This window comes from Salvelinus sp. IW2-2015, unplaced genomic scaffold (genome assembly GCF_002910315.2).
Source record: "Salvelinus sp. IW2-2015 unplaced genomic scaffold, ASM291031v2 Un_scaffold2864, whole genome shotgun sequence".
Taxonomy (NCBI): Eukaryota; Metazoa; Chordata; class Actinopteri; order Salmoniformes; family Salmonidae; genus Salvelinus; species Salvelinus sp. IW2-2015.
In genome coordinates this window covers 70,640-92,250 of record NW_019944164.1, presented here as the reverse complement: position 1 = coordinate 92,250, position 21,611 = coordinate 70,640, and the positions used below count along the sequence as shown (strand labels likewise).

Here is a 21,611-nt window from a genome sequence, read left to right as displayed (position 1 = left end):
ATTTTGCAGAGAGCCAAATCAATTTACAGAAATACTCATAATAAACATTGATAAAAGATACAAGTATTATACATGGAACTTTAGATAAACTTCTCCTTAATGCAACCGCTGTGTCAGATTTCAAAAAACTTTACGGAAAAGCACACCAGCAAAATCACCGGATGTTTGGAGGCAAAACATTACTGAACATAACGCGCCAATGTAAAGTAAGATTTTTGGATATAAATATGAACTTTATCGAACAAAACATACATGTATTGTGTAACATGAAGTCCTATGAGTGTCATCTGATGAAGATCATCAAAGGTTAGTGATTCATTTTATCTCTATTTCTGCTTTTTGTGACTCCTCTCTTTGGCTGGAAAAATGGCTGTGTTTCTCTGTGACTAGGTACTGACCTAACATAATCAGATGGTGTGCTTTCGTCGTAACGCTATTTTGAAATCGGACACTGTGGTGGGATTAACAACAAGTTTATCTTTAAAATGTTAACGGGATCCCGTTAACGGGATCTCAGCCATAAGAAGTTTTAACATCTGCTAACCATGTGTAACGGCTGTCGTAGTCGTTCTCCTCCTCGGACGAGGAGGAGCATGGATCGGACCAAGATGCAGAGTAGTTAGTGTTCATATTTTAATGAAAAATCAACAAAACACTTCAAAATACAAAACCAACAAACGTGACAAACCCGAAACAGTCCTGTGTGGCCCAAACACAGTCACAGGAACAAACACCCACAAAACACAAGTGAAACCCAGGCTGCCTAAGTATGATTCTCAATCAGGGACAACRATTGACAGCTGTCTCTGATTGAGAATCATACCAGGCCGAACACCAAATCCCAACATAGAAAATCAACCATAGACCAACCCACCCAACTCACGCCCTGACCAACTAAAATAAATACAAGACAAAGGAAAACAGGTCAGGAACGTGACACCATGTGTATGTGACCAATAAAGTGGATTTGATTTGAGCATTTTAAATAAGTATTTGAAAATACTTTCAAATATGAGGCTATTTATAGGAAATTATTTGAAAATGCTTTCAAATACTTTCAATAGAAGTACTTGATTTGGGGCGACAATATTTGAAAATACTCAAGTACACAGAAAATAAGTATTTAAATAGCAAATTATCGAATACACATGTATTTGAACTCAGGTCTGACTGTTTGTACTGTATTATACTGTACAGTACTGTAATTCCACCCTCCCCTCCTCTCTCCAGGCTGATGTTGGAACGAGGACCGTTTAAACATGGAGGATTTCACTTTTGGTTGGATGGTCTGTTGGAATAACTTAGCATGCTTCCATCTGAAGGACTAATACTCTCTATTTGCCTTGCTTGATATCAGCATCATCCATATGGTAGCTAGTACAGTACATACCCAGACCATGCCACTTGACACCTTTTGTCAGCTGTTTGTTTTCCAGTTGATTTGACGATAGAAAAATAGGTTATTTTGACTGAAACGCAAAGAAAATGACAGTGAAATATACGATGCGATCGCACATATTGTAGGGCTGTTTCAGGTCCTCACTATGAGTAAAGACGGCGGTAAGAAAGACCATGGGAACGGGTTATTGATCGAGAGGTATTGATCAAGGTCTGTTACCTGACACACACACATAGTGTCACGCCCTGATCTGTTTCACCTGTCCTTGTGCTTGTCTCCACCCCCCTCCAGGTCTCGCCCATCTTCCCCACTTGTCCCCTGGGTATTTATACCTGTGTTTTCTGTCCATCTGTACCAGTTTATCTTGTTTGTTCAAGTCAACCAGCTTTTTCTTTCAGCGCCTGATTTTTCTCAGTCTCTCTTTTTCTCGTCCTCCTGGTTTTGACCCTTGCCTGTCCTGACTCTGAGCCTGTCTGACGTCCTCTACCTTGGCCTCTACTMTGGATTACCGACCCCTGCCTGCCTTGACCTGTCGTTTGCCTACCCCTGTTGTTACAATAAACATTGCTACTTCAACACAGTCTGCACTTGGGTCTTACCTGAAACGTGATACATAGGCTGTGTCTGAAATCTCTTAACTACTACTTACTGAAACCACCCTGCATACTGTGTACTACAAACTATTTGGAACATACAGTACTATTTAGTAAACATATGCAGTAAGCAACAAATATCAACTTCCTACTCATTCATACTGAGAATGCATCATCTAATGCACAATCTCGCTTCTTCCCATTCGTACATTTTTGTAGAGAACGTCCCCTATTCTGATTATCAGCTGTTCTCGAACACACATGGGTGTGAAAAGACGATTCTCTTCCTCAATAACGAATTCAATAACAAAATTCCAAAATTAGTACGAAATCCTGGCATTTAAAGCAAACTCAATTTTCTTAATTTGACATGCGATTAGGCTATTTTCGCATACCCAAAAAGCCTACTATTTTGAACGTAAGTAAGGGTATTCGGACACGGCCACAAACACACAGACACACACAAAACACACCAACAGACACACACACAACACACACACACACCCACCACCACACACACCACCACACACACACACACACACACACACACACACACACACACACACACACACACACACACACACACACTGGGAGGTCAATCAGGATTCACAAGGGACCTACTACACTTCAGAAGGAGACAAGCTGTTAACCTCAGAACCAATTGCAAAGAATACATCCACCTCCTTCAAGGAAGTCATTTAGTTACAGTTTTTTTTTACAATCACTAGGACCCATTTCTCAATACTTAGGTCACTTTTTAAAAACTCTTTACACAGTTCTCCTAACCAACTTTCAGCTTGGGCACGGCAGTTCATTTCACATCCAAAATGCACTAAAACTACCAAAACACTTCATACACGTCTCAAATCAAGTCATTCTTCCATAACACTAGCAAATGATGTCACTCATAAAACAATCCCCTAAACAACACTAACAACAGGTAGCATTACACAACGTTTTCTTTTGTCAAATTTCTTTACAAAACAAGAATGACACCTCTCTACTGTTTAGAATTCACTGCAGTGTATGTTACAGGAATGAATCAGACATGATGCAATATGCTTCAATATGTTTTATGTCATTTTATGGCATTGAGTGATTCCAAAATACAAGAATTTGTTGATACACCATCTACCGATACAGATACAGTAGCAATGCTAGTCAACCATGTCTTCTGCATTTGGCCACAGGTTCTCCTCCACATCACATCTTATGTCATCTTGGGCAATACACCTAGGAATTAATATTTGGGCATGCCTGGTCCATCCCTGGCAATCTTCTGCAGATATGTCCAGGCATCCAGCATTCWTTGCRTYCAGGAGKGACATTTGCTCATGTGGATGGTGGTCATAAACCTTTCACCTCCATRAGGAAAATAATTCCTCTATGGGTGTCACGCCCTGACCATAGTTTGCTTTGTATGTTTCTATGTTTTGTTTGGTCAGGGTGTGATCTGAGTGGGCATTCTATGTTGTATGTCKAGTTTGTCTATTTCTATGTGTTTGGCCTGATATGGTTCTCAATCAGGTGGCAGGTGTTAGTTGTTGTCTCTGATTGGGAACCATATTTAGGTAGCCTGTTTTGTATTGTGGGTTGTGGGTTGTGGGTGATTGTTCCTGTTACTGTGTTCCTGTGTTTGTGTTGTCACTTTACGGGACTGTTTCGTCTTCGTTCGTTTATTCGTTATTTTGTTTGTTTSAAGTATTCCTATTAAAATGGATACTCACCACGCTGCATCTTGGTCCAACATTTCTTACTCCTCGTCAGAGGAGGACGAAGACTTCCGTTACAATGGGGTTGAGGAATGGAGAGTAAGGTGGGAGGAAACGTGACACCATCCTTGGATGGGCTGCAAACCACTCTGTGACGGCACGGGAGTGGTGAAATGACACATTGTTCTGCTACCACTCTGTGACTACATGTGAAATGCCACGTTGTCCCATACAATTACAAACATTGGCCGATTTCGCCTCACTGCAACCCTTTCCTCACCTGGCACAACCCTTCCATAGAAGTCATCCAGGAATGAAATGAGACGCTCGGTGTTGTATGGCCMAATTAGCGGTTTGTGTAACAGCAATCCATCAGAGGATAGTGCTGCACACATTGTGATGTTGGCACCCCTCTGGCCCGGGACATCCACTGTGGCTCTTTTCCCAATCACATTCCTTCCTCGCCGCCGTGTTTTGGCCAAGTTTAAACCAGCCTCATCCACAAGGATAAATATGTGGGGTGTTTGCCTGGCTTCAATCTCCATGACTCTCTAAAATAAATCCACAAGGCAACATAAGAGTTATTACGGTAGTTTACATTATACCTAAAAACATGCCATTGTGTGCCTCTGCCCTGTTTGGTTTTGTTCAAAACCAGTTCTGTATTTTATAGTCCTCTTACCTGGACATATTGGTCCTGAGTTGCTTGACTCGTTCAGAGTTCCTCTCAAAGGGGACAGTGTACAACTGCTTCATCCTGACTTGATGTTGTTTCAGGACTCTAGAAATAGTTGTTATGCTTACATTGTGAATATTTCCAAATGTAATGTTGTCTGCCAACACTCTGTCCCGAAAATCGGTGAGTTTTATGACATTGTTTCTGATGACCATATCAACGATTGCAGTTTCCTGCACAGCAGTGAAAATCCTACCTCTCCTGCCTGTGGGAGGTAACCGTTGGGTCCTAAGCAGAAATACAAAAACAATCACACACAAGTGGGTTTAGAGGCTTTGCTCAATTTACTTCTGTAATGTGCAGTTCAGTCAGATGCCCTTGCCAGAATGCACATCTAACCTACCCTACTATAGATGCCACTGTTTGAGCGTTGCAGATTGCCTGCACTCTCAGACCAGCCCTCATTGATAGACCATGATTTATTACATGAATCAATTATAGCAGCCCGAATCTCATCTGAGACTACAGCTCTTGATCTTCCTCTCAGTCTTCTTCCACCACGCATACGTACTCCCTCTCCCTCTCCCTCTCCCTTTCCCACTCCCTCCTCCTCTCCCTCTCCCTCTCCCTCTCCCTCTCCCACTCCCTCTCCCTCTCCCTCTCCCACTCCTCTCCCTCTCCCTCTCCCTCTCCCACTCCCTCTCCCTCTCCCTCTCCCAGCCACTCTTCTTCCTCTGTCAGCCCACATCCTCTATCTCTGGCTGGTCCATGTTTACATTACAGGACTCATTTATTCCTAAAAGTCCCCTTTTGTATAGATGGTAATGAAATTGAAAGACCAACACCTGGGTAAGGTGTTCCGCTACAATGGGAATCAGCTGTGGTTGGTCTAATTGTTTTGATATTTCAATTTCTTAGATTTTTGAATATATTTTAAATACGGTATTACTGTAGAAATGTAGCAAATTGCTGTCTTATTCATTGTGTGTTATGTTAGGTTTTTGTTTTAACAGTTTAACAGTTTTTTGTAAAGAGTAATGTAAACATGTGCAATTTGGCCTGTAGGTACATAGAGTTTTGGTGGTGGTTGTGTCTGAGTAGAAAAAATAATTCATAACATTTGAAAGATGTAGTCATTGAATGCATTTTGGTGGCCAAAGCATTGAAACATGATCCACAGTCTTCTACTACTTTCTAGGGAGTTTTTCCCAGCCACCGTGCCTCTACTACTTTCTAGGGAGTTTTTCCCCGGCCACCGTGCTTCTACTACTTTCTAGGGAGTTTTTCCTAGCCACCGTGCTTCACTCTTTCTAGGGAGTTTTTCCCAGCCAGTGTTCTACTACTTTCTAGGGAGTTTTCCCAGCCCCTGTGCTTCTACCTACTTTCCAGGGAGTTTTTCCCAGCCACCGTGCTTCACTACTTTCTAGGAAGTTTTTCCCAGCCACCGTGCTTCTACTAACTTCTAGGGAGTTTTCCCACCACTGTGCTTCTACTACTTTCAAGGAGTTTTTCCCTAGCCACCGTGCTTCTACTACTTTCTAGGGAGTTTTCCTAGCCAGTGCTTCTACTACTTTTAGGGGTTTTTTCCCAGCCACCGTGCTTCTACTACTTTCTAGGCGTAGTTTTCGCAGCTCATCCGTCCTTACTACTTTATAGGGAGTTTCTTTCCAGCCACCGTGCTCTACTACTTTCTAGGGAGTTTTTTCCCAGCCCACCTGTGTCTCTTACTACTTTCTAGGGAGTTTTCCCGCGCCACCGTGCTTCTACTCACTTTCATAGGGAGTTTTTCCTAGCCACCGTGCTTCTACTACTTTTTAGGAGTTTTTCCTAGCCACGCTGCTGCTACTACTTTCTAGGGATTTTTCGCCAGCCACGTGCTCTCTTACTACTATTCTAGGGAGTTTTCTCTAGCCACCGTGCTTCTACAACTTTCCCTACGCACGGGTTCTCCAGGGAGTTTTTTCCTAGCCACGTGCTTTCTATTCTAACTTTTCTCTGGAGCTTCTTTCCTCACGCGGCAGCCACCGTGTCGCTTCTACTAATTTTTCCCAGGGAGTTTTTCTCAGCCCACCGTGCTTCTAACTACTTTTTAGGGAGTTTTTCCCGCACTCGTGCTTCTACTATTCTCCTAGGGAGTTTTTCCCAGCCACCGTGCTTCTACTACTTTCTAGGGAGTTTTTCCCAGGCACCACACGTGGGGTTCTTTCCTACTACTCCCTCTTCTCTATTGGCTAGGGAGTTTTTTCCCGGCCACCGCCTCCGGCCCTCCTCCCAAACTCCGTTGGGAGCCCTCCCCCCTTCCCCCTTCTTATTAGGAGAGACTTTTTTTTTTCCTAGCCACCAAAGTGTGCCTCTTCCTACTTTTTTTAGGGAATTCTTCTCCACCCCGCTGCTCTACCTTAACCAGTTTTTGGCTCTCCTACGTGCTTTAGACCAGTGAGTTTTTAGGGGTTTCCCTCCTTCTCACTAGGGACGTTTTTCCTAATTTTCCCCGTGCCACTCCTACTACTGTCTGGGGCCAGTCTCTCTTTCCTCCCAGACACCTTTTTGTGCTTCCTAGGCAGTGTTATCTTTTTCCTTAGGGAAGTTTTTCCTATTCAACCGTGCTTCTACAACTTTCTAGGGAGTTTTTCCTAGCCACCGTTGCTTCTACTACTTTCTAGGGAGTTTTTCCCAGCCACCGTGCTCTACTACTGTCTAGGGAGACTTTCCTAGCCACTGTGTTCTACTACTTTTAGGGAGTTTTTCCCAGCCACCGTGCTTCTACTACTTTCACTGTTCTAGGGAGTTTTTCCTAGCCCACCGTTGCTTCCACTACTTCTAGGGAGTTTTTTCCCCAGCCACCGTGCTTCTACTACTTTCTAGGGAGTTTTTCCTAGCCACCGTGCTGCTAACTACTTTCTAGGGAGTTTTTCCCCGGCCACCGTGCTTCTACTACTTTCTAGGGAGTTTTTCCTAGCCACCGTGCTTCTACTACTTTCGAGGGAGTTTTTCCCAGCTTACCGTGCTTCTATAATACTTTCTATGGGAGTTTTTCCCAGCCACCGTGCATCTACTACTTTTCTAGGGGTTTTTCCCAGCCACCGTGCTTCTACTACTTTCTAGGGAGTTTTTTCCCAGCCACCGTGCTTCTACTAACTTTCTTCTTACTTTCTCTAGGGGATTTTTTTTCCAGAGCCACCGTGTCTTCTACTACTTTCCAAGGGAGTTTATCCCAAGCCACCTTGCCTTCTACTTTACTTTCTATGGGAGTTTTTTCCCAGCCAACGTGCTTTTCTAAACTACTTACTTTTCTAAGGGAGTTTTTTCCAGGCCACCGAGCTTCTACTACTATACTTTCTAGGGAGTTTCCGGCCACCACGTGCTTCTACTACTTTCTAGGGAGTTTTTCCCGCCACGGTGCTTCTACTACTTTCTAGGGAGTTTTTCCCGCCACCGTGCCTCTACTACTTTCTAAGGGAGTTTTTCCCAGCCCACCGTGCTCTTACTACTTTCTAGGGAGTTTTTCCTATTCACCGTGCTCTACAACTTCTAGGGAGTTTTTCCCTAGCCACCGTTCTTCTACTACTTTCTAGGGAGTTTTTTTTCCCAGCCACCGTGCTTCTACTACTTTCTAGGGAGACTTTCCTAGCCATGTGTCTTCTACTACTTTCTAAGGGAGTTTTTCCCAGCACCGTGCTTCTACTACTTTCCTAGGGGAGTTTTCCTAGCCACCAATGCTCCACTACTTTCTAGGGAGTTTTTCCCAGCCCACGTGCTTTCTTACCTACTTTTTCTAGGGGATTTTTCTAGCCACCGTGCTGCTACTACTTTCTAGGACGTTTTTTCCCGGCCCACCGTGCTTCTACGTACTTTCTTAGGGAGTTTTCACTTAAGCCACCGTTGGCTTCTACTACTTTCGGGGGAAGTTTTTCCCCAGCTACGTCTTCTAACTACTTCTAGGGAGTTTTTCCCCAGCCACCGGTGATCTACTACTTTCTAGGGAGTTTTTTCCCAGCCACGTTGCTTCCTACTACTTTCTAGGGAGTTTTCCCAGCCACCGTGCTTCTACTTACTTTCTAGGAGTTTTTTCCTCAAGCCACCGTCTNTGGCTCTGTGTGTGTGTGTTGGTTTTGCTCGGTGTGTTGTGTGTGGTTGCTCTGTGTGTTTGGGTTTGCTCTGTGTGTGTGTGGTTTGCTCTGTGTGTGTTGGTTTGCTCCGTTCGTGTGCGTGTGTGTTGCTCTGTGTGTATTGGTTGTGTGGCTTGCTCCCTGTGTTGTGCTGCTCCCCTGTGTGTGGTGGCTTGCTGCCTGTGTGTGTGGTTCGCTCCCTGTGTGTGTGTGTGGTTGGTGTGTGTGTCTGGTGTGTGGTTGCTCCCTTGTGTGTTGTTTTTTTCCCTGTGTGTGTGGTTTGGCGTCCCTGTGGTGTGTGTGTTGTGTGTGTGTGTGTGTGTGTTGTGTGGTTTGTCCCTGTGTGTGTGGGTTGCTCCCTGTGTGTGGTTTGTCCCTGTGTGTTGTGGTTTGCCCCCTGTGTGTTGTGGTTTGGCCCCCTGGTGTGTGTGGTTTGCCTCCCTGTGTGTGTTGTGTGTGTGTGTGTGTGTGTGTGGTGTGTGTGGGTTTGCTGCTGTGTGTGTGTGGTGTGGTTTGCTCCCTGGTGGTGTGGTTTGCCCCCTGTGTGGTGATTGGTTTGCCCCTGTGTGTGGTTTGCCCCTGTGTGTTTGTGTGGTTTGCCCCCTGTGTTGTGTGTGGATTTGCTCCCTGGTGTTGTGTTTGTGTGTTGTGTGTTTTGCTCCCTGTGTGTGGGTGTGTTTTGCTGTGGTTTTGTCCCTGTGTGTGTGTGTGTGTGTGGTTTGCTTGTTGTGTTTGCTCCCTGGTGTGTGGTGGTTTGCTGGTGTGTGTGTGTGTGGTTGCTGGTGTGTGTGTGTTGGGTGTGGTTTATGGCCCCTTGTGTGTGTGTGTTTGCCCCCTGTTGTGTGGTGTGGGTTTGCTCCCTGTTCGTGTGGTGGTTGCGTCCCTGTGTGTGTGGTTTGCTTCCCTGGTTCGTGTTGGTTGCTCTGTGGTCGTTTCTGGATCAGTATTTTATTTCCAGGGAAATGTGCCGGTGCTGGCAAGCTAAACACTGCATCATGCCGGCAACGCTGAAACATGCACCCCAGTCTCTCCTCGCCAAGCAGGAAAGAAACGGCTTTGGAGAGGAGGATCGGCTGCGCCTAACAGGTAACACACACCACACCCACACACCACAACACCACACCACACACCACACCCACACCACACACACACCCCATAACCCGTGGTCCCTACAGTGTTTTTAACCCCACTGACAATTTAGAGTTTCTCCACTGACCAAATAAAACACTCAAACAAAGTCTTCATTACTGAGTCTTCTCTCTCTCTGGTCCCGGTCCCGTCAGCAGCGCTACAGAGCTGGTGACGGACTGTCGCGTTCGGCTATGAATGAGTTACGTCGGTGACAGGACTTGAGTGATAAGATCAGCCTGGCCTCTGACCGCCGCCAAGAAGGACAACGACTTCATCTACCGACAAGGACCGCCGTCCCGAGGTTCAAAGATCTGGAGCACATCGGGCAAGGGCCCCCCCCAAAGAGCGGGGGCTGGTCAAGGCTACCGCCATCACAACCTCGCTCAGCGCCAAGTTGCACTGGTGAGAGGGACAGCACACACTGTCACACACACTGTCACACACCTGTCCCAACCAAAACACTGTCCACACACACCATCACACACACGATCACACACACACACACATAGTTCACACACAATGCACACACACACACAACCACACCTGTATCACACCAACTGATCACACAACAACAACAACTGTTTACACACCACACACACACACACACACCACACACACACAACACACACACTGTTTCACAACAACACCACAGCACACCACACTGTTTCAACACACACACACACACACACCCACACACACACCACGTTCATTTTCAACACACACACACAGCACACACACACAGCATCATTGTTTCACAGCACACACACACCACCACACAACAGTTTCACAGCACACACACTGTTTCGACAGCAACACACACAACACACACACACTGTTTCACACACACACACACCCCACACACACACGACACACACACACACACCACACACACACTGTTTCACACACACGACACACACCACACACACACACCACACACACCTGTTTCCACACACACACACACACACACCACACACACAGTTCACACACACCACACCACACACACACCCACTGTTTCACACACACACTGTTTCACCAGCACACACACTTGTTTCACACACACACACACTGTTTCACACACACACAGCACACACTGTCACACACACACACACACACACTGTTTCCCACACACACACACACTGGTCCACAACGACACACAACACATTGTTTATTTTGCGAAATATCTGAAGAATCAACAAATGTGTGTGCGTGTGTGTGTGTGTGTGTGTGGGTGTGTGAGTGTGTTAGACTTGTTTTGAGAAGATGGTGCCATGGGCTGTGCACGTGAGGTATGAGTGTGTCCAGCCAGAGGAAGATGAGACCGTCAACCAGAATGGTGGAACCCGATGGAGGGAAGCTGCCAACCTCTGCAACGGGGTACGGATCTTACTTTGTTACAATGTACACGCTTCAAATTTGATCAACTTCCAAACAACACGGTAACATCAGGGGGAGGGTCAACTGACGGGCCAGCAGCCCCCCTTTTTTGAAGGCCCCTCTGATCAACGACATGTTGTTTATCCCAGTCGGTTGTCTCAACTTCCTGTCGCCAAGTTAAAAAAGTAGGATACACAAGGGGCAGTTTTAGGAATGTGTTTTTGTGTTTCCAGCAAGTTTCTCTCTTATGTCAGTCACTGGGTCAGTCAACTGGTGTCAGTCACTTGGTGTCAGGTCTCTGGTGTCAGGTCACTGGTGTTTCAGGTCTCTTTTAAAGTTACTTTTATTTATATTATTATTTATTTTTTATCCCATTTCGCTCCGCCAATTTTCGTTGGTATTCCAATCGCTAGTAAGTTACCTATCTTGTCTCATCGCTAACAAACTTCCCGTTACGGGCTCGGGAGAGACGGAGGTTGAAAGCATGCGTCCTCCGAAGGCAACAAACGCCAACCAAACCGCACTTTGCGTTCTAACACAGCGCGGCCTCCAACCCGGAAGCCCAGCCGCACCAAGTCGGAGGAGAAACACCGTGCACCTGGCGACCTTTGGTTAGCGTGCACTGTGCCCGCCCACCACAGGGAGTCGCTGGTTGCGCGATGTACAAGGATATCCCTCCGGCCAACCTCCCTTAACCCGGACGACGCATGCCAATTGTGCGTCGCCCCCACGGACTCCCGTCGCGGCCGTTGCGAACAGAAGCCCTGGGCGCGAACCCAGAGACCTCTTGTGCGGCAGCTAAGCAGCTGCGATGCAGTGCCCTAGACCACTCGCGCCACCCGGAGACTTAAGTTACTTTAGCAGCCTTGCATCTTAAACTAGGGTGTTACGTGACCGTATTACCGCCACACGGGCCGTCCACGAGTCAATGGAAGGCAGTCCAATGTTCACGTGACCGTTAGTCCACGGTACTAGGCTTCTCCGAGCTCCGATGCATGCTGATGGTTCATTAGTTAGCCTACTTGAACTTGTTAACTAGCCGTGGTACTCAGCACTCTATTGTCCCTCTAATCACTCTGACATCAGATGCAAATGGAATGGAAAATCTAATCAAAACACTTCAATTGAGAGGCCTGACTCATGGCTTGCTCAACAGTTTCTATAGCTATGCTATTGTGTGAGAAAAGAGTGTGGATGACCTGCTATTAAAAAGAGGAGTCCATCAGCTTTCTTATAGGCTAAGGCCTACTATATTTCTCAACTTTCCTAAATTAAGCACATGCTTCTCTTTACAACAGGAGTATAGCCTACCTTGACTGCATGAAAATGACACAGGAAGTGTTCTTCATTCGCGATTTAAGTGCATAGATGACATGTAATTTTTCCTTGCTGCCTTCCTGTTTTAAACAGGTGCATGATAATGTGCCATTCTAAAAGTTCAAAACAAATGTCAAATAATACATTGTAGTATATGTAAAAACATATTAAATCAGGGAATAGTGTGATGGGTGACAAATTAGCCTATGCACTGTGAATGATGCCCAGGGGTACGTAAACAAATTGTTGTTTTTACAACCTTTCTAAATCAATAGTAGTCCACCACCTCATGTAGGTCTAGCCCATAGTCCTATATGTATTAATAAGGTTAGTATCACACCTATGTAGCCCATAGATCCTATATGTATTAAAGTTAGTATCAACACCTCAGTAGGGCCCATAGTCCTATATGGTATTAATAAAGGTTAAGTTTCACACCTCATGTAGTCCATAGTCCTATTGTTTTAATAAGGTTAGTATCACACCTCATGTAGCCCATAGTCCTATATGTATAATAAGGTTAGGTATCACACCTCATGTAGCCCATAGTCCTATATGTTTTATAAGGTTAGTATCAACACCTCATGTAGTCATAGTCCTATATGTTTTAATAAGGTAGTATCCACACTCATGTAGTCCCATAGTCCTATATGTTTTAAAAGGTTAGTATCACACCCTCATGTAGTCCATAGTCCTATATGTTTTAATAAGTTATATCACACCTCAGTAGCCTAGCGCCATAAGTCCTATGATGTTTTAATAAGGTTAAGTATCACACCTCATGTAGCCTACCCAGTAGTCCGTATATGTATTAGAAGGTTTAGTATCACACCTCATGTAGCCTAGCCCATAGTCCTATAGTATTAATAAGGTAGTATCACACCGTCGATGTAGCCTAGCCATATCCATATATGTATAATAAGGTTAGTGATCACACCTCATGTAGCTGAGCCCATAGGCCTATAGTTTAATGAAGGTTAGTATCACACCTTATGTATGCCATAGTCCATAGTATTAATAAAGTTAGATTCACACCTCATGGTAGCCGCATAGTCCTATATGTTTTAATAAGGTTAGTATCAACACCTCATGTAGCCCATATCTATATGTTTTAATAAGGTTAGTATCCACACCTCATGTAGCCTAGTCCATAGTCCTATATGTTTTAATAAGGTTTAGTATCACACCTCTTCCATGTAGCCATAGTCCGATATGTTTTAATAAGGTAGTATCACACCTCATGTAGCCTGAGCCCAGTAGGCCTATGATGGTTTTGAATAAGGTTAGTATCACACCTCATGTAGCATAGCCATAGTTCCTATATGTTTTAATAAGGTTAGTATCACACCTCATGTAGCCTAGCCCCATAGGCCTATTATGTTGTTTTAATAGTTAGTATCACAGCCTCATCTGTAGCATAGCCCATAGGTCCTATGTTTAATAAAGGTTAGTATCACACCTCATGTAGCCCATAGTTCCTATATGTTAAATTAAGGATTAGTTACCACAACCCTGCATGTAGCCTAGCCATAGTCCTATATGTAATAGTTACTATTTCACACCTCATGTAGCCCATAGTCCTATATGTTTAATACAGGTAGTATCAAACCTCATAGCCTAGCCCATAGTTCCTATATTTTTTTAGATAAGGTTAGTATCACAGCCTCATGTAGGCCTAGCCCATAGTCCTATATGTATTGTAATAAGGTGTATTCCACACCTCATGTAGGCCTAGCCATAGGCCTATAAGTTTTAATAAGTTTAGTGATCACACCTCAGGTAGCCTAGCCCATAGGCCGTATATGTATTAATTAAGGTTAGTATCAACACCTTCATGTAGCCATAGTCCGTATATGTTTTTAATAAGGTTAGTATCACACCTCATGTAAGCCATTAGGTCCTATGATGTTTTAATAAGGTTTGTATCACCAACCTCATGTAGCCCATAGCCTATATGTGTTATAAGGTTAGTATCACACCTCATGTAGCCATAGCCCATAGTTCCTTATGTTTTAATAAGGTTAGTATCACGCCACCTCATGTTGTCTGAGGCCTAGCCCATAGTCCTATATGTTTTAATAAAGCTTAGTATCAACTCATGTAGGCCTAGCCCATAGTCCTATATGTTTGGAAGAATGTTCGTTATCACAACCTCATGTAGCCCAATAATGCCTATATGTATTAATAAGGTATATGCACAACCTCATGTAGCCATAGTCCTATATGTATTTTAATAGGTTGAGTATACCACACTCATGTAGTGCCCATATCCTATATGTATTAATAAGGCTAAGTTAATCATCTAGCCACCTCATAATGATTACATAAGTCAGTAGGCAACAGTAGCCCAATAGTCCTATATGTTTAATAAGTAGTATCACACTCATCAGTAGCCCATCTAGTCCTATATGTTTTAATAAGAGTTATCATCAGCACCACTCATGTATCAGCCATAGTCCATATGTTTTAATAGGTAGATCCACACCTCATGTGAGCCATAGGCTAATATGTTATTAAATAAGGTTATATCACACCTTCATGTAGCTTAGCCCTAGCCTATAGTGTTTAATAAGGTTAGTATCACACTCTCATGTTAAACCATAGTTCCTATATGTTTTAATAATGTGTTAAGTATCACACCTCATGTAGCCCATAGCCGTATATGTTTTAATCAAGTAGTATCACACCTCATTGCTAGCCATAAGTCCTGATAGTAGTAATAAGGTTAGTCATCACAGACCTCATGTACGCGCCAGATGAGCCATAATGTATGTAAAAGGCTAGTATCACACGCCTCATGATACCTAGCCAGTCCTGGATAGCTGTCTTAATAAGTTTATATCACACCTCATGTAGCCCATAGTCCATAATGTTCTTTAATAAGTATCCCGTGATATCATAGTCCAAAGTCAGTGTAACACAGCCTCAATATACGGCCGTATATCTTTTGAATAAGTTAGTTCACACCCTGTGTAGTCCATAAGCCCATAGCCTATTGTTTTAAATAAGGTTACGTACTCACACTCATGTAGCCTAAGCCCATAGTCCTTATGATTTTAAATAATAAGGTTAGTATCACACCTCATGATAGCCGCATAGTCTATAGTATGTTTACTAGATCAGGTTGACTATCACACCTCATGATAGCTGTCCATAGTCCTATATGTTATTAATAAGTTGTATCACACCTCATGTATGCCATACAGTCCCTATATTGTTTACATAAAGGTTAGTAACACCACCTCATGTAGCCAGCCTAGTACCTATTACTGTTTTAATAAGGTTAGTATCACACCTCATGTAGCCCATGTCCTAGTTTAATAGTTTTACCATCAGTACCATAGCCTATGTAATATGTAGATCACCATATCCTAAGTCCTATTCTTAATCTCAGTTCCACCTAGACTCTCATAGTCCTATATGTTATTAATAAGGTTGCTGATCGACACCTTCCATGTAGCCCATAGTCCATAATATGTTTTGAATAAGGTTAGTCCAACTCAGTACAGCCCATATCCGATAATTAGTCAACCTGAGCCTAGCCCAAAGTACCTATATGTTTCTAATAAAGGCTTAGTATACACAACCTCATGTAGTTACCCATTAAGTCCTAACTGTATTAATAAGGTTAGTATCACACCTCAGTAGCTAGCCTAGTCCATAGTTTACGTTTATATTAGCATAGCCTAAGTTTTAATTAGTTAGCTATCACACCCTCATGAGCCCATAGTTCCTATACTGTTTAATAAGGTTAGTATCCACACCTCAGTACTAGCCCATAGTCCTATATGTTAATAAGTTAGTATCCACACCTTCCATGTAAGCCTAGTCCTTAATATGTTATTAATAAGCGTATAGTATCACACCTCATGTACTAGCCATAGCCATATTTTAATAACGGTAGTATCACCACCTCATGTAGTACCCATAGTCCTATATGTTTTAATAAGGTTAGTATCACACCTCATGTAGTCCTAGCCTATAGCAACGTTTAATAAAGGTTAGTAATTCACACCTCATGTAAGCCCATAGCCATATGTTTTTAATAAGGTTAAGTATACACACCTCAATGAGCCTAGCCCATACCTAATGTTTTAATAGTTAGTATCACACCTCATGTAGCTAGGTCATAGCATTATTAATAAGGTTATATCACCTCATGTAGCCTAGCCCATAGTTCCTATATGTTTTATAAGGTTACCACACACACATACACACAGAGCAAACCACACACGCACACACACAGAGCAAACCACACACGCACACACAGAGCAAACCACACACAGGGAGCAAACCACAGAACAGCACAAAGATCGGCAAGAGCAAATCACGAATGAGTATGCACATCACGACAACCAATCACGAACAGACACAGGCAATCAGAAACACACACACCACCAACACCACGAGGGATGCAGAGAGAGGAGACAGGAGACAGGACAGGCAGTGAGTGTTTAACCTTCCTGAAACATTCACCCAACCTGCATCACAGAGAACAGTGTGTGTGTGTGTGTGTGTGTGTGTGTGTGTGTCAGCAGTGAGACAGATTTAATACACACGTCATTTCAGAAGCCCATTATTAGGTAGTGAGAGACCAATCAGAATGGAAGTAGGACGGCGAAAGGGCCAATAAGAACACAGTCCAAGGTGTGACCAACCAATCAGAAAACAGCCAGTTAGTGAATAACAAATCAGAATGGAGACTGTGTGGTAATCAACCAATCAGAACAGAGATAGTGACATGAGAGAAAGGGGAAAGTCCCTCTTATCCTTCCCCATCTAGTGAGTAGCTCTCTCTCACACACACACACACACACCTTGGGCAGGTTCTCTTTGTACTGGCACTGCTTGAAGGCGTCACCGTAGAAATCTGCCGTCTGATTCGCCAGTTTAGCGATGATGGCATCCTTCATCTTATCTGCATGGCGAATGATACCATGGTTACTCGATTCATGTACACACATGTAAAGTGTGTAACGCGTGCGTGTAACGCGTGCGTGTAACGCGTGCGTGTAACGCGTGCGTGTGAACGTACCTGACGTAGCCTTGAGGAAGAAGACCTCCTGTGCCTGAGCCAGCATGATGAGACTGAGGGTTCCTACAGTCTCAGGAGAGATGTCCATAGTAGGTTCTCTGTTCAGAGCTGACAGCACGGTGTCTTTAATGTGACCAAATGCTCCACTCGCCAACTGGGGGGAGGGGGTGAGACACAGAGAGAGACAGAGAGACACACAGAGTGAGAGACACAGAGAGAGAGAGAGAGCGATAGTGTGTATCGGTTATATTATTTCTAAGTAGTATTACTATGATAAAAATGTGTAATTGGCTATAGTGTCGTTGGTAGTACTGTAAGTAATACCTGGTAGTATTTGGCTGTATTGCAGTATACAGACGTACAGTTGAAGTTTAAATGTATTTGGCTAAGGTGCATGTAAACTCCCGTTTTCACAATTCCTGACATTTAATCCTAGTAAAAATTCCCTGTCTTAGGTCAGTTAGGATCAAATCAAATTTATTTTATATAGCCCTTCGTACATCAGCTAATTCCTCGAAGTGCTGTACAGAAACCCATCCTAAAACCCCAAACAGCAAGCAATGCAGGTGTAGAAGCACGGTGGCTAGGAAAAACTCCCTAGAAAGGCAGAACCTAGGAAGAAACCTAGAGAGGAACCAGGCTGTGAGGGTGGCCAGTCCTCTTCATGGTTGTAGCAAGTCAGCACCTCAGGAGTAAATGTCAGTTGGCTTTTTATAGCGATCATTAAGAGTATCTCTACCGCTCATGCGGTCTCTAGAGAGTTAAACAGCAGGTTCTGGGACAGGTAGCACGTCCGTGGACAGGTCAGGGTTCCATAGCCGCTTTTCACCACTTTATTTTAAGAATGTAAAAATGTCCGATATTATTTCAGCTTTTATTTCTCTCATCACATTCCCAGTGGGTCAGAAGTTTACATACACTCAATTAGTATTTGGTAGCATTGCCTTTAAATTGTTTTGGGTCAAACGTTTCGGGTAGCCTTCCACAAGCTTCCCACAATAAGTTGGGTGAATTTTGGCCCATTCCTCCTGACAGAGCTGGTGTAACTTGAGTCAGGTTTGTAGGCCTCCTTGCTCGCACATTCTTTTTCAGTTCTGCCCACACATTTTCAATAGGATTGAGGTCAGGGCTTTGTGATGGCCACTCCAATACCTTGACTTTGTTGTCCTTAAGCCATTTTGGCCACAACTTTGGAAGTTGCTTGGGTCATTGTCCATTTGGAAGACCCATTTGCGACCAAGGCTTTAACTTCCTGACTGAGTATTGAGATTTTGCTTCAATATAATCCAATAATTTTCCCTGTCTCATGATGCATCTTTTTGTGAAGTGCACCAGTCCTCCTGCAGCAAAGCACCCTCAACAACACGATGCTGCCACCCCCGTGCTTCACGGTTGGGATGGTGTTCTTCAGCTTGCAAGCATCTCCCTTTTCCTCCAACATAACGATGGTCATTATGGCCAAACAGTTCTATTTCATCAGACCAGAGGACATTTCTCCAAAAAGTACGATTTTATCCCATGCTCAGTTGCAAACCGTAGTCTGGTTTTTGATGGCAGTTTTGGAGCAGTGGCTTCTTCCTTGCTGAGCGGCCTTTCAGGTCATGTCGATATACGACTCGTTTTACTGTGGATATAGATACTTTTGTACCCGTTTTCTTCACAAGGTCATTTGCTGTTCTGGGATTGATTTGCACTTTTCGCACCAAAGTACATTAATCTCTAGGAGACAGAATGCGTCTCCTTCCTGAGCGGTATGATGGCTGCGTGGTCCCATGGTGTTTATACTTGCGTACTATTGTTTGTACAGATGAACATGGTACCTTCAGGCGTTTGGAAATTGCTCCAGGATGAACCAGACTTGTGAAGGTCTACAATTTTTTTTCTGAGGTCTTGGCTGATTTATTTTGATTTTCCCATGATGTCAAGCAAAGAGGCACTTAGTTTGAAGGTAGGCCTTGAAATACATCCACAGGTACACCTCAATTGACTTAAGCTAATTGACATAATTTATCAGAAGCTTCTAAAGCCATGACATCATTTTCTGGATTTTTCCAAGCTGTTGAAAGGCACAGTCACCTTAGTGTATGTAAAACTTCTGACCCACTGGAATTGTGATACAGTGAATTATAAGTGAAATAATCTGTCTGTAAACAATTGTTGGAAAATTACTTGTGTCATGCACAAAGCAGATGTCCTAACCGACTTACCAAAACTATAGTTTGTTAAAGAATTTGTGGAGTGGTTGAAAAACTAGTTTTAATTTTAATGACTCCAACCAAGTGTATGTAAACTTCCGACTTCAACTGTACGTGTAGCATTTGGCTGTATTGTAGTATAACTATAGAAATCCTAGTAAGATTTGGCTGTATTGTAGTATAACTATAGAAATACCTAGTAGTATTTGGCTGTATTGTAGTATAACGATAGAAATACCTAGTAGCATTTGGCTGTATTGTAGTATACGATAGAATACCTAGTAGCATTTGGTATATATTTGTAGTATAACTATAGAAATACCTAGTAGTATTTGGTGTATTGTAGTATAAAATAGAAATACTAGTAGTATTTGGCTGTATTGTAGTATAACATATAGAAATACCTAGTAGTATTTGGCTGTATTGTAGTATAAAATAGAAATACCTAGTAGTATTTGGCTGTATTGTAGTATAACTATAGAACCTACTGTAGTATTTGGCTGTATTGTAGTATCTACTATACGAAATCACTAGTAGTATTTGGCTGTATTGTAGTATTGCTATAGACGTACCTGGTAGTATTTGGCTGCGGCCTTCAGTCCTTCGTCGCTGTCCAGGTTCTGTTCTGAAGCGATCTGACTCGCCAACGCTGCTCCGTTGAACAACACACACGTCTTCTCATATCCCAGACTGGCGAGGGCTAATACACACACACACAGTACAGTCAAAAGAGAGTGTGCAAAGCTGTCATCAAGGCAAAGGGTGGCTACTTTGAAGAATCTAAAATATATTTTTGATTTGTTTAACACTTTTTTGGTTACTACATGATTCCATATGTGTTATTTCATAGTGTTGATGTCTTCACTATTATTCTACGATGTAGAAAACAGTAAAAAAATTAAGAAAAACACTTGAATGAGTTGGTGTGTCCAAACTTTTGACTGGTGCTATACTTTAACACACACACACACACACACACACACCTACCTGTTCGTCTGAGCTCAAACAACACTCACACAATAAGGTTACCTTGTGGTTTCCTAGAGTTTCTATCAATGTTCCCATTCACTTTTTTCCAGCACTGAACACATTTCAGGTCTACTGAGCGCAAACTTGAACGTTGTGAAAATTCTGTGCAACTTCCAGCGTGCGTTTACTGTAAACACTGAGGCTGTACCCGCTTTAAGTTACAGTTTTACTGTGAACACTGAGGCTGTACCCGCTTTAAGTTACAGTAATAACAGTGGCCAGGTAGGCTACTGTGGCTATTTGATCATAATGTAGGCCTACCAGTGGCCTACCATCACAAACAATGGAGAAAATACATCCCATAACATTTTAACATGGAAATAGCTGTTCTATCATTCAGCCTACAGTAGCAGCCAATGTGTGAGACTTTAAGAAAAGAACATGCAGGGCTTCACATGAACCTGTTAATCCACTTGTCCTTCAGACAAGGAGGTGACTGGACATGTTGTGTTGTTTGATGCAAGAAACCACTTAACAAAAATTAATTATTACAGAGAATCAGACAAATTATGTTACCCTCTGCCTATTGGCTACTTAGCTTATTCAGGCCTGTCTCAAAACACAACACTGCCCCTTTAAGACAAAAAAAAAAGAAGCTCTTTACCTGACTAGCTTTCAAAGATGTCTAGAAATGTACACGTTCTGCGTTCTTGTAGGAAGCAACCACTCCCCTATTGCTGACTACTAAAGATCTATAACTGGGCTAATAACTCACTAGCAAAGGATATGAACACAATGTGCACGTGGCTACACGCAGCTCTCGCTTTGATCGCAAAACAAGTGCATCTACCCACAACCACAGCTGAAAACACAGTCCAGTTCAGTCAATGGCACAGATCCATATACGCAGCTCTGATTGGTTATTCTGCACCGGTGTAGAGTAGAGCTCTGATTGGTTATGCTGCACCGGTGTAGAGTAGCGCTCTGATTGGTTATGCTGCACCGATGTAGAGTAGAGCTCTGATTGGTTATTCTGCACCGGTGTAGAGTAGAGCTCTGATTGGTTATTCTGCACCGGTGTAGAGTAGAGCTCTGATTGGT

The 21,611-nt window shown here is 43.3% G+C and overlaps 1 protein-coding gene across 1 annotated transcript in view; it reads right to left on the bottom strand.

The window, feature by feature from the left end:
• Positions 1 to 16,915: 16,915 nt before the first annotated feature.
• Positions 16,916 to 21,611, bottom strand: part of LOC112074883 (programmed cell death 6-interacting protein-like) — an 11,607-nt gene continuing 6,911 nt past the window's right edge. The window contains exons 3-5 of the mRNA XM_070440703.1: positions 20,114 to 20,377; positions 17,347 to 17,500; positions 16,916 to 17,229 (exon numbers count right to left, since the gene is read on the bottom strand). Of these exons, the coding sequence (XP_070296804.1) occupies positions 17,003 to 17,229; positions 17,347 to 17,500; positions 20,114 to 20,377 (645 nt within the window). The 3' untranslated portion in view covers positions 16,916 to 17,002. The remainder of the gene's footprint in view (positions 17,230 to 17,346; positions 17,501 to 20,113; positions 20,378 to 21,611) is intronic.